This window comes from Sesamum indicum, linkage group LG1 (genome assembly GCF_026168435.1).
Source record: "Sesamum indicum cultivar Baizhima isolate 11 linkage group LG1, ASM2616843v1, whole genome shotgun sequence".
NCBI classification, from domain to species: Eukaryota; Viridiplantae; Streptophyta; class Magnoliopsida; order Lamiales; family Pedaliaceae; genus Sesamum; species Sesamum indicum.
Genome location: NC_142657.1, coordinates 19627356 through 19642936, shown reverse-complemented (window position 1 = coordinate 19642936; position 15581 = coordinate 19627356). Strand labels below are relative to the sequence as shown.

General features: G+C 36.0%; 3 protein-coding genes across 5 annotated transcripts; 2 read left to right on the top strand and 1 right to left on the bottom strand.

Moving 5' to 3' along the window:
* Positions 1 to 112: 112 nt before the first annotated feature.
* Positions 113 to 2769, top strand: LOC105167313 (2-deoxyglucose-6-phosphatase). 3 transcript variants are annotated; one of them, XR_002287231.2, is made up of 7 exons: positions 113 to 411; positions 1190 to 1304; positions 1393 to 1547; positions 1678 to 1939; positions 2070 to 2274; positions 2372 to 2433; positions 2534 to 2769. XR_002287231.2 is itself a non-coding variant. In XM_011086996.3 (6 exons), exons 1-5 carry the CDS (start codon positions 266 to 268, stop codon positions 2259 to 2261), a joined length of 870 nt encoding a protein of 289 aa, XP_011085298.1. In that variant the 5' UTR covers positions 113 to 265; the 3' UTR covers positions 2262 to 2274; positions 2372 to 2463. The 3 variants fall into 3 exon arrangements, 2 of the variants coding, with proteins under 2 accessions (XP_011085298.1, XP_011085289.1); XM_011086996.3 differs by lacking the exon at positions 2534 to 2769 and having other exon boundaries at positions 2372 to 2463; XM_011086987.3 differs by lacking the exon at positions 2372 to 2433 and having other exon boundaries at positions 114 to 411.
* LOC105167305 (phragmoplastin DRP1E) lies at positions 2553 to 7942 on the bottom strand. Its single transcript, XM_011086965.3, has 15 exons — positions 7500 to 7942; positions 7183 to 7246; positions 6948 to 7055; positions 6303 to 6404; positions 6132 to 6182; positions 5984 to 6045; positions 5585 to 5675; positions 5429 to 5493; positions 4430 to 4624; positions 4225 to 4344; positions 4084 to 4154; positions 3735 to 3960; positions 3590 to 3640; positions 3066 to 3500; positions 2553 to 2900 (listed from the first exon to the last, which is right to left on the bottom strand). The coding sequence occupies exons 1-15, from the start codon at positions 7638 to 7640 to the stop codon at positions 2772 to 2774; spliced, it is 1911 nt and encodes a 636-aa protein (XP_011085267.1). The 5' UTR covers positions 7641 to 7942; the 3' UTR covers positions 2553 to 2771.
* Positions 7943 to 12955: 5013 nt separating this feature from the next.
* On the top strand, positions 12956 to 15497 carry LOC105167333 (uncharacterized). The gene is made up of 2 exons (XM_011087008.3): positions 12956 to 14323; positions 15227 to 15497. Exon 1 carries the CDS (start codon positions 13305 to 13307, stop codon positions 14256 to 14258), a length of 954 nt encoding a protein of 317 aa, XP_011085310.1. The 5' UTR covers positions 12956 to 13304; the 3' UTR covers positions 14259 to 14323; positions 15227 to 15497.
* The last annotated feature ends 84 nt before the right edge of the window (positions 15498 to 15581 follow it).

Here is a 15581-nt window from a genome sequence, read left to right as displayed (position 1 = left end):
ATTTTAAATACAAATTTTTTAAGTATTTATTTATGTTATTAGCTCGAAAACATTAATCCAGTTGGTATCTTTTGATCTAGTGGTCATGCAATGCAAGAACAACTACGAGCACACACATCACACGCACTAAAGTGTTCCAACCCAATAGAATAGAACCAACCACACACGCAGGCACATGAGCAGAACCCCAAAATTTGTGGAAATTTGGAAATTCCAACCCACAAAAGCTGCTCATATATTCTAATCTCCTCCAGAGGCAGAGGCCATGCCAGCGCCAGCACCTCTTCACCTTTTCTCCCCTTTCCTACCCAAGATTCATCCTCTCACCCCCACCCCATTCTCTTGCAAACCACCAAATCTTTCTACTACTACACGCCCTTTTTCTGTCCTGATGTCGTCTTCACTATCAAGGTACCTTCTCTCTCTGTGTGTGTGTGTGAAGTTGAAGTTTTGAATTTGTGGTTGTCATTGTGTGGCTGTAGCTGTTCTTTTTTTGTTTTTTGACAGAGTGGCTATAGCTATTCTCTTTGTGCAAGTATTGAGATTCGGCGCTTGTAGCGAATACTTAATCTATCATCTCGTCCAAAAGTTTGAGATGAGAGCAAAATCGATTAGTATTCAATATCTAAACACATGAGTGTGATTTGAGGTCCTGTTTCTTGTGGTCCCATGATTGCTTCAATGGGCATTGAGGTTGTTGAATATTGGGATGCATTTATGGTGTATGTTAGATGATATTCCAGTGGTGATTGCGGAGAATGACATTGGGGATTTTCTTTTCTTGTGTATTAAAAGTTGTTAATGAACCTGTGGCAACTCAGACTGTGTGTCAAAATGAAAAGAGGTATGATGCCAAATGTGAGATATATGATACGAAACGACGTTGATGAGCAGTTGTGGCATGTAAAGTGGATTCCCTTAAACATTAAGGGATAAAATGAGAAAGACTGTATATCGCCCATTTTAAGCAGGTTAGGAAAAGACGAGTTTGATTGATCAACTTGTTATAAGATGATTACTTTATGAGAGAAAATTAGTATTGAGTGCACTTACAGGTAGATACATTTATTCTTGCTCCCGTGTGAGGACTCTTCTTGATCTTGTACTATTTCATTTGTGTAATTCCAGTGCAAGAAGTCTCTCTTATATTGTGACATGTGAGCTCACCATATACTTTGGTATCTGTTAGGCAGTCTTCGATTGCTTCTATCGCCCCATTGGAGGCAATACTATTTGATATAGATGGAACATTAGTGGATTCGGATCCTATCCACTACTATGCCTTCAGAGAAATGCTTCAAGAGGTCCGTTCGCCTTGTTCTTCTTCTCCGTCTCCTTTCTTTACTTTCCTTCTTTCTTTCTTGATTTGCCTTTGACGTCACAATGTGACAGGTAGGGTTCAATGGAGGAGTGCCAATAAGTGAGGAATTCTTCATAAAGAATATAAGTGGCATGCATAATGAGGAACTTTGTCATGTTCTATTCCCGGATTGGGACCTGCAACAAGCCAGGAAATTTTTGGACGACAAGGAAGTAATGTTCCGAAGGTAAGCTGGGAGTAAATTTCCATCACGAGTATTGAACTTGGACCCTTCTACAGCTGTTCCGTGTCATTCAATTGTACTAACCTACCTCAGGAAGTTTACATTGCTTTCTTGTGCTATACTTAACCCACAGATTGGCTGCAGAACAACTCAAACCCGTTGCTGGGCTTGACAAGTTGTGCAAATGGGTTGAAGATCATGATTTGAAACGAGCTGCAGTGACCAATGCTCCACGACCAAATGCTGAGATGATAATCTCTCTACTGGGGCTTGAAAAATTCTTTCAACTGGTCGTCATTGGAAGTGAATGTGATCGAGCGAAACCTTTTCCAGACCCCTACTTGAAGGCACTGCAGGGACTTGGTGTATCTTCAGGGAATACATTCGTATTCGAGGTTTGACTTGCCCCTCAAATTTTTAAGTCTTTTACACAATAATGAACTCTAGATGTATTCCAGAAAATTTCATCAATTTAGAAAAACTACAAGTTCTTAATTTCTTAATCAATGTTATGCCAAAATGAAGGACTCAGCCTCTGGAATAAAAGCCGGGGTGGCAGCTGGGATGCCAGTGGTGGGTTTAGCCACAAGGAACCCTGAGAAGTTACTGTTGGATGCGGGCGCAACCATGGTTATCAAGGATTACACTGAGTCAAACTTATGGACTGCTTTGGAAGACATAGTGAAGAAGACGGGGGCAACGAAAGTCACCACTTGAGCTCAATGAACTGGTAATGGCGTGTTGATGTACTAATTGACATGCTCAATTTGAAGCTCAAGTACTTTAGACATTGATAGGCCATTCACACAGAATCCATTCTTTTTCAGTGAAGTATCTTCAATAAGTTGTACAAGCAGTAGCAACCTTAATGGGAGATCACCACATTGATGTTGAGAGTTCTTGTTATAATTTTCCTCTATTATTTTGTGCACATTGTGTTTTAGCATCTTTCTAGAACTCATATTTCACATCATGCAAGTGTTGTTCAGGTAACACCAAGACAAGGAATAGGCCACAAATTCGTTCTATACGCCAATGCAAGTCTCAGATTTACAGCAGGTACAATGGATATCAGGAATCAAAAACCTAATATCGAGCCAAATAATGCAAGAATGAATGTGGATAGAATACAAAACGTAAGTCGCTGCATTCTGTTATCAATCAATATTCTGCTATGTTGCTTCTGTAAACTATATTAACATACAAAATATTTCTACCATGCATACCTCATCGAGCCCATGATACAGAGTCAATCTCGTCCCTTGCTTTCTTGTATAGTTCAAGTCTTTTTGCATATTGCTGTCTCCTCTCCATCAATGCCGGATCTTCATCCAATAAGTCAGCTAGTTGCTTACCCTGCAATATCACCAAATGGCCACATAAATGGTAGTGGGGCATGCATACAAGAAAATAAACCAAGTATTTTTCGTATCTATAGAACCTTAAGAAATAAGAAGTGTTAACAATCTTGACGAAATAAATTTCTATGTGTCACAATAGAAACGATAACACAGCAAGTACCTCTTTCTTCCCGATTTGGGTGTAAAAGTAATTAAGCAAATTCTGTTTGGCTTCCTTGACTTGACAGTAAACTACTGCCTTGGGAATCGTGTTCTTCAGAGTTTCAGTGACCATATTTATGTAGGACGATACATTTGAACCTATCCTCCTGTAGTGTGCCTCTGAGTAACGATCAACAGTCGCAGCAGCTGCTGTGTTTTCCCTGGGGTTACCCCCTGGGTTTCCTGCTGCTGTGTTTTCCCGAGGGTTACCCCCTGGGTTTCCTGTTTTCTCAACTTCCTGGGGGAGTCTCCGGAAGAATTCAACAGTCAGATACGCAGCTTCCATGTCAACCAATCTAAGCGCTGTTTTCTTGCTTTCCTCACGAAACTTTTCCAAAGCTTCATTTGCTGCTCCTGCTATAGCTGATTGCAGAGTTGGAAACCGTTTCAATTCCTGTTCCACCATAGAAATTTAGAAACAAATACCAACATTTGAAACCAATAATGGGAAAACTACATGACTATTAATAAATAAATAACTACCTGACACTCTGCAATTGACTTCCTCACGAGTTCCTTCAGTACAAAATGAACCTGAAAGCCGGTTTTGTTGGTCAATGTAGATGCAGCAATAGATTATTAATGCATGGCATCAGAAAATCTTGGTTCCACCATAAGAACTACTTACAGCATCCACAGATGCTTCAGCAGGCCCTCTAAAATAACTCAGAGAGCCCTCTATAAGCCGTCGGTAGCCTTGCTCTGGAGCAATCAAGTGTGGTTGATAACCATCAGCTTCTGAAACAATTTTTCTGACATTTTGAAGCGAAAGATGTCGATCAAATGGGAGTTTTCTCAAAGCAGCTGGCAGCTGATTGTCAAAAACTCCATAAATGCGATCACCTCCTGGTCGGCTGAAATAATCAATACATGCAGCTGATTAGAATCTATCCTCCACGCATGCCTAACGTATGCAAATCGAAAGAGGTTCTCAGAAAAAGTTCTCCAGATCAAATGTACAGAGAGGAGAAACGTACCCTCCATCTAGATGCTCCTTGAATATCCGGTCAAAAGCACGGCAAAGTTCCAATATGGTGTACAATTGAGCCTGAAATAGATACGTCAGTTGACTACATGGACAAAATACTTAAATAAGTGAAAATGAGCAAGGAATTTACCCCAGCATCAACAGCAATAGGCCTCCCAAGGTGGCCCAGCTCAGATTCGAGCTCATCAATGCTTTTGTTAATCAATGAAGTAATACTTGGAATTCTCGCCCTAATTACAGATTCCAAGTGCTGAAATACAAATATTCAACTATATCAGCTGTACTCAAGTAAAGCAGTCAGGATGTAAAATTACAACTGAGAAACAAAACTGTACCCTGGAGAGAAGCTTCGCAAGATACTCAGAGCCCATTTTACTCGCCAAGTGACTATAGTCAGGACTTGTAGCAAAATACTCACGCTCTTTTTGTCTAGCAGCCATCATATCCACATTTTTATTTATATCTGCTTGTGAACGATTGACGATACCCACCCAGGGACGTTGCAAGCGATAAGACCTTCCTTCCAGAACCTATTGAGAATAGCGGAAGATAATAATAAGTTCTAATGCTTCTGATGTTGACATATAAAATAAAATGTTAAAAGAGGGCGAAGTGGGAAGAAGAGATATAGGGATGAAAAAGAGGCATGATGAAAGCAGACCAAAAAGCATATTTGAAGTAACTAAATTAGAAACTTTACAATGAAACCTCTGTTTATTTTGATGACAAGGACGGCTTTGTAGCTAAAGAAATATCTTCTCAGATTTAAGGAACAGTATCTCAATGGAAGGTGCATCTTCATGTTCATTGGTGTACCAAAGGAAAAAGTCCCAAAGTACTAATTAAATTCTTATAATTTTATCAAGCATTATTCTGACCAATGTGGTTCCTTGCAGGCGTATAGCGCATTAAAGCATCATCTAGCAAAGGCGTTACACACGTATAGCGCATTAGAGCATCATCTCGCAAAGGTGCTCTAGAGCACGACGCACGACTTTTTGAAGCACGGTGCGTATTTTCATAAATAGTTTATATTTTATACCATTAGTATTTTTATCAAAATCAACATGTTCCGATTAGGTTTTAAATTTTTTTGCCAAAAGTTCCAAGAAGAAAAGCAAATTTGATAACATCTAAGTTTTTTTTCTCCATCTCTTTTTTCTTATTTTATGAAAGCCTAGCTCAGCATTTTAAGGCTGGGTTTCATCCTGGCTCACCAGAAAAAAGTGCCATGGCAGCGCCAGGTGAAAGCCCAACACCTTTTTGTTTTAAAAAAAAAATGGCGCTGGTGTGTGTGTGTGTGTGTGTATGAGAGAGAGAGAGAGAGAACTCACATCAAGCGCATTAGTTCCTTTGTCCATCAGATCCAGTTTTGTCAGCACCCCAAAGGTGCGTTCTCCTGCGTGAATTAAACGAGTCATAAAATGGCAACACAAAGTTGTATAGCTAATCCGTTAAACATTCACACTCAAATGAAGAGTAGAACTTACCTGATGGATCCACTTCCCTTGCAAGCTTAATGGCATCTGAAGTTGCAATATCTTGGTTCGCTGGAGATATTGCCAGTATGATGCAGTTGGGCTGCATGAGACGAAAGAAAATGTCAAAAATACAAAAAAGAAGACGAGCAAATGTAGTTGACAAATCTAAAAATTACATTAAGAAAGATAAACTAAACAAACCAGTCATGCATAAGAAGACAGAAAGGTGAGTTCCGCGTCTATAGTGAAAACTCACTGTGCAACATGAGGTCTCTTTAATTATTGTCGAAATGCCATTATTTACATTCTTTCTCGTGTTAAAAAGTTTCAAATATTCAGAATATAATGAGGGGAAACAAAGGCAAGAACAATTAGAAAAAAAAGTATAAAAAACATTATTATCTTTACCTTCTCAACATATGACTGAACCATATTTTCAATGTCTTGGACTATACTTTCTGGTTGCCCCTCTGCAAAGATCAAATGTCTTTGCATTGGATAAAGTCCATAGTAAATGGAATTTTAACATATTAGGAAGAAACAAATATGCACTGACCAACAGCAACTTTTGTCAAACCAGGAAGATCAATCAGTGTTAAGTTGACAACTGTGGGAAACAAAAGCTAGCGGTCAGAAACCCTCAAGTAAATTTTAGAATTTGAAACCTAGTTAGCAACTTATATCTTTTAGCCCTGCAATCATAAATTAGCTCAAGAGAAGAAAATACCATTGGGTGAATAGATGCTTAGGTGAATAGGAACAGGAGAAATCTGTTTTGTTTTCCCAGTTACTCTATCAGTTTCATCCTGAATTTCCTTGCGAACCAAGGCTGCGAAGAAAATGAGAAGGTGAACATTTCAGCATTCACTACCAGCAATACTCTTTTGATGATATCATTGCTGAACAGCCATATGCGATGTTACATATACATCATGGTGGACTACCAGGAGAAGCAAAGAGGGAAGGAGGGAGAGGTCAGGGAAGAAGAGGATGATGCTCATCAGAACTATACTATTAAGCACTAAAAACATCCAGTTAATAACTTTCCACCTAAAAGGAAATTCAATGAATAAAAACCAATCTTCCAATATAATCCTGCAAGTTGAACTGCCAATGGATTTGTCTTACCAGAACTACATAGTTAATTACCAAGCCTATCATTCAGATATTTTTCCACCTAAAATCAGTTCTCACTATCACTTACACTAGGTTGTTTGATGAATATAACTAAGCTTTCAAATATTTTTGCACCTATCATTCACCGTGATGATTACAACAATTAAATTAACATAGAAGGTAAAAATATACAACAACTACGAAAAATCCAGTACTTATCATTCGCTAACAGTAAATTATCAAACATCGCACGTACAGAAATCAGTGAATCGCCTCTGAGGCAAATGTCCAAATTCTGCATATTCCTGCTCCCCTTCCTCTGTTTGCTGCAATTGCAACACCAATGGCCGCCTTGTAACAATGCCTAAACTCAACAAACCAGAAATAGAACGTTGAACACTAAAGGCCAATAACCAAAGCAACTTACAAATAACTCTTACTAAAAAAGAAGTGCTACTTAATAATCAAATAGCATAACTGAAAGGACTAACCAGAGCCTCGAGGAAGAAAATCTCGTCCTACAATGCTCTCTAACACCGACGACTTCCCCGAACTCTGTAGTATTCAGCTCAAAACACAAACACATCAATATAGTTTCATTACTAACTCAATGCAATTCCCAAAGAGGGAAAAACCAAAAACAGAAACCAGAAAGAAAACCAAAAACAGAAACAATATCCCCTTCTACTCATCTTACAGCTAAAATCAACAAAGAATTCCATTCACCCTAAAAAGTAAAGATGTATTATGGATGGTCTATGATTACTGCTAACATAACAATACTACATACAACAACTCAGATGCTAACCTGGCCACCAACGACGGCAACGGAGGGTAGAGCGTCCCAGAGAGAGGAAAAAGCCTGCTCGTCACCACCGTAATCTCCGAGGGCGGTGCATGCTCTCTGTATCCTGTTCACCAGTCCAATCAAACTCTCCATCGTCGCCATCTCCAAAGTTGAATATTCAACTCTCTCCTACCGCGACGACAACAACAACAACAACAGAACAAAATCTGAAAGCGCGATCACCGTTCGGCTCCAAACTTCACACGTAATTCAAGTTCCAAAAAGCTTAGAACATAAGCAAAACCAAATGGAGAAGAGGAAGGAAGAAGAATAACTGGTAGGACTCCAAATGAACGCGGATTTAGAGAGAGAGAGAGAGAATCGGAGGTGTCGAAGTTGGACTGGGGAATTTTCAAAGTGTTGGAAAATTTTGGTCGTTATGTGGGGATTCCAGATATATTGCGCCAGCTGCGTAGTATTAGTCTAGTTTGATCACCGCTTTAGCCATGTTGTACCTTTCCACTTTTCTTTTTCTTTTTATCTTTAATATATTCCTATATTGTTGTACCTTTCCTCATTTTTGTTTTCGTTAACCCTCCGAAAGAAATTGAAATTTGAAGTGAGCCGGCGGAACGGTAGGCGGCGCCTGTCTGTAACAGTGGCCGTGGCGGTGGACTCGGTGGGCCTTTGAGCTCCTTCAAGATTTCTTCAAGCCTTCGTATTAGTAAAATTTTCAAAGTACATAAGTTTCAGTTCGATGTATTAATATTCGCAATAATTACATCTACATTCCCTATTCTATAATCTATGTATATCAATTATTTCTTTTTTTTTAAATTTAAATTAAACATATTTTTCATTCTTGAAGTTTATTACCATCATTAACTACCCATAAATTAAAGAAACCTTCATTTACTCCATATTTTGGATAATTATTTAAATTAAAAAAAATACCCTTAACTCTTAATAATATGATATATTCACATTAATACCCTTTATTATTAAATATATCAATCAATTTAAAAAGTTTATTCAACTACAATAATCATAAATTAACTAAGTACACAATAATTATTTCAAATTTGAGTATATAATAGTTGTACTGATTATTAGTAAAAGGTTAGAAATTCACTAATTTTAAGTTTAATGTAACAAAGATATATTTTTGTATATTAACATTTTGCCCACTGGTATTTTAGGGTAGTTTAGATCTAATGTAAAAGTATTAAGTACATATATGAGTCATAACTATTAAAATGGGTCCAAATCTAGTTATGGCACACCAATTCACAAGTTTAATGTGTTGGGCCTAAAGTTAGGTCAATAAGTGAAATAAAGTTATTACATGGATGGAAAGGCAAAAAAATAATTACCTCATTAACTCCCAAATTACCTTACTCGATATTTGAGTGCTAAAATAATACGCTCGACGACCACTTGCAATATTTTCGTCATTAAAATTATATCTAATGTAATACGCAAACACAAGTTTATAAATTTATTTTAATTTAAAAGTACTAGCATCGATCTTATCAATATATTATTAATTTAATATTAATTTATTAACATCATAAAAGCACAAAAATTAAAGTCAAATTGATTGATATATTTAACTAAAGAGGCATTAAAGTAATGTAGCATATTATTAATAGTCAATGGTACTATTATCTATTTTTATTTAATTTAAAAGATTATCATAAAAATAGGGGGCTAATTGAAGATTTTTTTAATTTATGGGAATAATTGATTAGGATGGTATATTTTAGGGGTGTAAAATATATTTAATCCAAAAAATTATATATAAATTAGTGAATCTTCCATACTGTGTGGATGTGCATATTTTGTAAATAAAATATTGGACTAGTTATTTTTTGGATAAAAATAATTTTAATACTTTATGATTTTTTAATTATCATTGAAAAGAGAACAAGGAGGAAATTATAAATAAATAGGAATAAGTATTGCTCCTATACATGTGCATAATTTTTTAAAATGAATCAAAATAATATATATATATATATATATATATATAAGTTGTATTATTAGTTTTTATAGTTTAAAAAAAGTACATAGAAAATATATTAAGATAATAAATTAATATAAGTATTTTAATTAACAAAAAAATAATAAATTATATAGAAAATTTTTAAAAAATTACATCAAAAAAATAATCATCAAAAGATGGTTATGAAAAATCATGATAAATGAAGAAGTTAAGAAATAATTAATTAATTAATTTAAAATTTTAGAAATAAATAATATATTAAAATTAAGTGAGATACCAAAAGAGTGCTATCACTTTATATATAATATAGATAGATTGATAGTAGACTGAAGCAATTAAAAACTAAATAAATAAAACAGAAAATTCCAAAAAGAATTTGTAAAATGTGAATTTTTTTTTTAAGAAATTAAGAATCTAAATTCCAATATTTCTTCAAAAATGAATTATAAAAAAAAAAAAAAAGAATTGGTCAATAGAAATCCAAATGGGTGGGGTTGTTCGCCCTATTGGTATTTGGGTTTGACCCATTGTAGAGCCCATTCACGCAAACGGATCCTACCCGTTTTGGGCTTCAGAATTTTCACCATGAGACTATAAACCAAAATATTATAACAATCCATTCCCAATCAATAGAAATAAAATTATTTAGACCCATTTTAAACTTAATCTTGGAAATACATTTTTGTCCCTTACTATTACTGGGTGATAGCCTGTGCAGCCATTGATCGGAAGGGTATCTACGTAATTTTCCTCCTGCATCCGTAAATGCTTCTACCATAATTTTTATTTTAAAGAGAGTAAAATATCAAAATACATGTACAATGCACGCGTATTATAACTACGGTACTACCAAAACCCAACTTAACATTTAATAATCGAGTTTTCGAAAATACCAAACCTGTCAGAATAATCCAAATTAACCGATCATTCAAACTGAATTCGATCAATTGGATAAACCCGATCCAAATGCCGAACCCTAATGCAGTGTGTGTAGCATGATGGAATATGTGATTCAATTGTTGACATTTTGCCTTCATAGAGAGGGACCAACCAGCTACTATATGTATTTATAGCCCCAATTTTGATTTGTGTAGGTAAGCTATGTAATTCCTCGTGATTGAACACCTTCCTCTTTTACTTTCTTTCTTATTTCTGCTAAACATCTGGACTGCATCATGTACTTGCATAAAATTGACATATATATATATATATAGATTTATAAAAAAATATTTCACGCTTTCTATATTTTGATTTACGTTTTTTCATGCTTTCTTTATTTTGGCATTTTCACGTTACAATTCTTGAAACGAAGTTAGAGTCAAACTAATTAACAAGCCGTATATATGAATTGTCAATTATATAAAATTAGACACGTCAATTATTGTCTTTATTTATTTCTTAAATTAAATTAATTAAATACTTATAAATAAAAACACTATTATTTAAATAATTTGTTGACACCTTCTTAAGCTTTTATTTTTGAACGCGTCATGAACACTTGTTGCAAATATTAAAGAGGTGGTTATAAGCTTGATAATCATATTTATCCAAACGCTTCAAGAATTTATTTTTAATATAAAATTTAATATCTTATAAATTTAAAAAATAAATTTAGTCAAATGGTGTGCTGCCAAATGATAATTGAAACATAATTAATGTTGTTAATTAAACACCTGCTCTACCACCTAATCAGCTTTTGTCCCTATACCTGTTTTCTTTACCACCTTGGTAAGAATTTGAGATGTAATGAAAAAAAAAATTTGACTTTATTTGGAAACTTAAATTCTGCAACACAAAAATATATATGAGGAATTGAATTATTTCGTGCAAACACTCAAATTCGGTTGTTTCTAATGGTTATATAATTAAGTCAAATATCATACGATTATTAATAATTTCTCGAGGTGTAATTTACTTCTTATGTTTACGAGAATATGTCAGTTAAATTGGATAATATCTCAACGAGTTTGTTAAATAAATTAAAAAAAAACCATTGAAATGAATAAAAATATTTAAATAATAAAAAATCATGACACGTGTCCCATAGGATAAAGGGTCATATGGAGTGAGTGGCTGAGATGAAGCAATCTTATGAATGTTTTCCTTTGTAGTAAGTCTCATTCATATAAACAAAAATGTCCCAACCATAAATAAAGTAAAATGAGTTGCTTAAAGGTAGTCCAACCAAAAAGGCTTTCTCCCCACCCCCAACCCCTCTACTTTTTTTCATACTTAATTCAATTATTTAAAATTCTATTATATTTGTTTATTTTATTTCATAAATACATATTATATATATATAAGTTAAGGATAATTGTATTTATACCCCTTGACCTATAGTCTATTTACAGAAACTATTATTCTCTTTTGTGTAATTATAGAAACTGCCCTTAGCAACAAAAAACTATAAGTAGTTTGTGCAATTTTGTTAACATTTTTGGGGGGTGCATGTTTAAGTTTTTAAAAAATAGTGATAATTTGTGTAAATAATATTGATATTTCTAACAGATGTGTGTAATTTTTCAAAAGAACAATAGTGGTTTTTGCAAATTGTTAATACGAAAGCATTATTTCCACTTATAAAATATTGCGAAGTAATTGAGTTTATAAAATTCAAAATCAAGGCGTTTGCGCCTATTAAAGAAAGTGTAAAAGTTCCGGATTTATTTCTAGAATTTGAATAAATGTTTTTAATTTTATCAATATTAATTTATTAAAATTATTATTAGTAGTAGTAATATCTTATATGTTCGATTATGTTATTTTATTGAGTTACTAAAAATAATTAGTTTTAAAATAAAGTTTAATATTTTATAAAATATTTTAAATAAAAGGGTGAATAGCAATTTATCCCCCTGTGATATTGAAAATGAGCACATTACTCCCCTATGAAAAAAATACAACAATTTACCCCCATATACTTTTTAAAATGAAGCAATTTACCTCCTTATGCAGAGAGGTAAATTGCTTCATTTAAAAAATCATAGGGGGTATTTATTGTATTTTAAAAAATACATGGAGGTAAATCGCTATTTATTTTTTCATAAGGGGATAATTTTCTCATTTACGATATCACAAGGGGGTTGCTTGCATTTTTTCCTTAAATAAAATCTAACTATGTTTGAGTAGTGTAAGTGGCGAGGCGAGGATTCCACTACGTAACATTGAAGAAGTCTTTTTCTTTAATTAATTAATTAATTAATTATTATTATAGTTGAGGTGATTTCATGCCACTGTACTGGGTCGGTCCACGTAGACCACTACACTACGACAATTTATTCCCACCAGAAATATTTATTGTTTTTTTTTCTTTGTTTATTTATTTTTTTTTAAGAAAAATGTATTCCTGGATCAGAATTACCCTCTTACACTTTTCTTTTTTCTTTTTCTAAAAAAATAAAATTTCAAGAGAGTTGGGGCATTAGCCAATTCCCTCGGCTTGCCCCCACCAGTAGTACTGTTCTCTCTCTTAATAAAAGCTCTGTTCCGCTCCACACACCCATTTGATTTTGCTCTGATTCTCTGTCGCCTTCTCTTCTCTACTTTCTCTCTCTAAAACTTTAAAGGAGTGACGACGAGAAGTTGAAGAAAGAAGGGGGAAGACGACAAATCCCTCTCCACTTTGGTTTTGTCGTCGGATTCTCCAAGTCTCACACACACAAACACGCACACGAACGCGCGATAAAAACAAAAGCGCTCCCAGAAACAATGCCAGGACCTGGTCAGCCCACCATTCTTCAATGAAACCACGCAAGTAATATATACGCAATTGCGTACATATATATATATAGGTAGATATATATAGAATCTGGTGTGAATAAATGAGGTGCAAGAAACACCCGGCTGACTTGAGTAGCGGCGTTGGCGTCTGCGCCTCCTGCCTCCGTGAACGCCTCTTCGCTATAATGGCAGCGCAGGCTCAAAAGCAGGCGACCCACCTCCACATGGTCCAACAGGATTGTCGGAGATCAGATACCCAGCACCAACAACTACAACCACCCCCTCTTTCATTTCCCCGCTCGGTTTCCCCTTATATTTCCCGGAGGAAGTCGGATACGGAGACCGCCGTGTGGCAGCTCCATGGCCGCCCCCAGCAACGGTTCTACAGTACTCCCCAGGTGGGGCCCACCGGCTCCGTAACGGTTGAGGTCAGGAAGAAGAAGAAGGGTAACGGGGGGAGATTTTCCTCGCTGTTCCTGGGTCTTTTCAGATCGAAACCGGGCAAAGTGGATTCGGACTCGGGTCCGGCGTCGGATCCTGGAGTCTCGAGTGATTCCTGCACGGCTTCTCCTTCGTGGTTTACCACTATCATTCCCGGCCGCCGGAAAAAGCAGATTCGGACTTTTTCACTAGACGAAAGCACGATCAGAGCCCAGCGGAGAGCTTGCCGGAACCGAGACCGCGGAATGTCTCCTGCGCGATACTCCGACGAGGAGGACGAGCATTGCCATGGGGGATCGAGTGGATACTCGTCGGAGTCATCCCAAGGCTGGAGACGCACCCCGCGGAGAACACCGGCGACGATGCGGCGGGGCGGGACGAGAGGGTCCGGGCACAACAGAAATGTATCGGGCTTAAATTTTTGTTTGAGTCCCTTGGTGTGGGCGAGTCCGAACCGGCAGTGGAATCAGAAGGGAGTGCCGCCAGAGATCGTGGTGACGGGGGAATCAAGAGCGGCGCCGAAGCCCCACCTCTCCGCAGCGGCGTCGTTTTGCAAGAACAGGTCCCGGAAGCTCGCCGACATCGGTCGCCACAACTACAACACCAAGCATTGATTCATTCCGACGACAGTTGACTTCTGACCTGACCGCGCCGGTCGTCACAATCTACCCCAATTACGGTTTTGCCCCTCCTCATGTTATTACATTTTCCTCATAACTTGCTTCATTGTATGTATGTATACTTTTGTCAATTGAAAAAAAAAAAAAAAAAAAGACTTAGATACAGCTTAAAAATATAAATATAAGTATGTATTTGGATTTGGAATAGTTGTTTTCTGTAACAGGGTGTTTGTGGGGTTGAAGTTACATAAATGCCCCCCCGCCCCAAAGGGCACTGAGACATTATCCAGTGGAGCTGGATGATGATGGGGTGGTTCCAACTTATTTATATAGTGGTGGGATGGTGCATATGCTCCCCACTAGAATTACATTGTAGATTGGTTTGAGCTAGGTAGGCATTTTTTGAGAGTTGAAGTTGGAGTGAGAGATTGATGATCAAAGGGGGGTTGACTATTTTGAGTGATGGGATCAAAAAAATGTGGGCACACTCCAATTTTTCAAGTTTGTGCTAATTCTTTAGAGGACTACATCAATCTGATTTGGATAACAATCTTTTTGTTATGTTCTAATTATATACCTAACCAGACATTTTATCTTGAGTTGTTGTTTAGCGGAATCAAATCAAATTTTGGAGTTTTTAAGAAATCTTGGTTCCAATTACCCATCCAAAATCATCATATTGCTCAACTCAAGATCTGTAATATACCATATTTTAAAAGAAAAATAACTTGTTGCCAGGTCAAAATGGATCACCTACATTATTTATTACTTTGGAATCAACTCTAATATGTATCATTTAAAATAACATCAAATAAATCAAGTCAAATAACTCGTCTATCCATAACAATAATTAAGTATATGTTTTTTCTTTTTTTTTTTGTGTACAATACAAAAATCATTTTATAAATGAATTTTTATCATTGAATGTAACTCAATTCTAATTTTTCTCATGTAATACACAGGAATACGATTATTTTGTAGTTTGTATGGATGGATGGATAAGTAGATGTCGGGGCCACAACCACAACAAACAATTGGTGTGCGTATGTATCTAATCTGTCTGTCTTGAGACTGACTCAACATCAACAATGGCTGTGGGCTGAGTCTCCTCCGCTGTACCACTCCCACTTCACTCTTTCTTCTTACATTAAATGTTCCATCAAACATTGCCTTCCCAGGGCCCCACCCTCTTTATTCATTTTCTATGCTATTTCTAAATAGATTTCCTTTGTATTTTTTATACATTTGTTTGATTTTTAATAGTAAGATAAGGTGGCTGTTAAGTTGCATAATAAATTTGGATTAAAAAAACTAAGA

Excerpts from the sequence above, each read along its gene's own strand:
- LOC105167313 (XM_011086987.3), top strand. The coding sequence starts at position 266 with ATGCCAGCGCCAGCACCTCTTCACCTTTTCTCCCCTTTCCTACCCAAG. Across the intron at positions 412-1,189 it reads ATGTCGTCTTCACTATCAAG|GCAGTCTTCGATTGCTTCTA; the intron begins GTACCTTCTCTC and ends GGTATCTGTTAG. Across the intron at positions 1,305-1,392 it reads TCAGAGAAATGCTTCAAGAG|GTAGGGTTCAATGGAGGAGT; the intron begins GTCCGTTCGCCT and ends ACAATGTGACAG.
- LOC105167305 (XM_011086965.3), bottom strand. The coding sequence starts at position 7,640 with ATGGCGACGATGGAGAGTTTGATTGGACTGGTGAACAGGATACAGAGA. Across the intron at positions 7,056-7,182 it reads TTTTCTTCCTCGAGGCTCTG|GCATTGTTACAAGGCGGCCA; the intron begins GTTAGTCCTTTC and ends TGTTGAGTTTAG. Across the intron at positions 6,405-6,947 it reads GAGGCGATTCACTGATTTCT|CCTTGGTTCGCAAGGAAATT; the intron begins GTACGTGCGATG and ends TTTTCTTCGCAG.
- LOC105167333 (XM_011087008.3), top strand. The coding sequence starts at position 13,305 with ATGAGGTGCAAGAAACACCCGGCTGACTTGAGTAGCGGCGTTGGCGTC.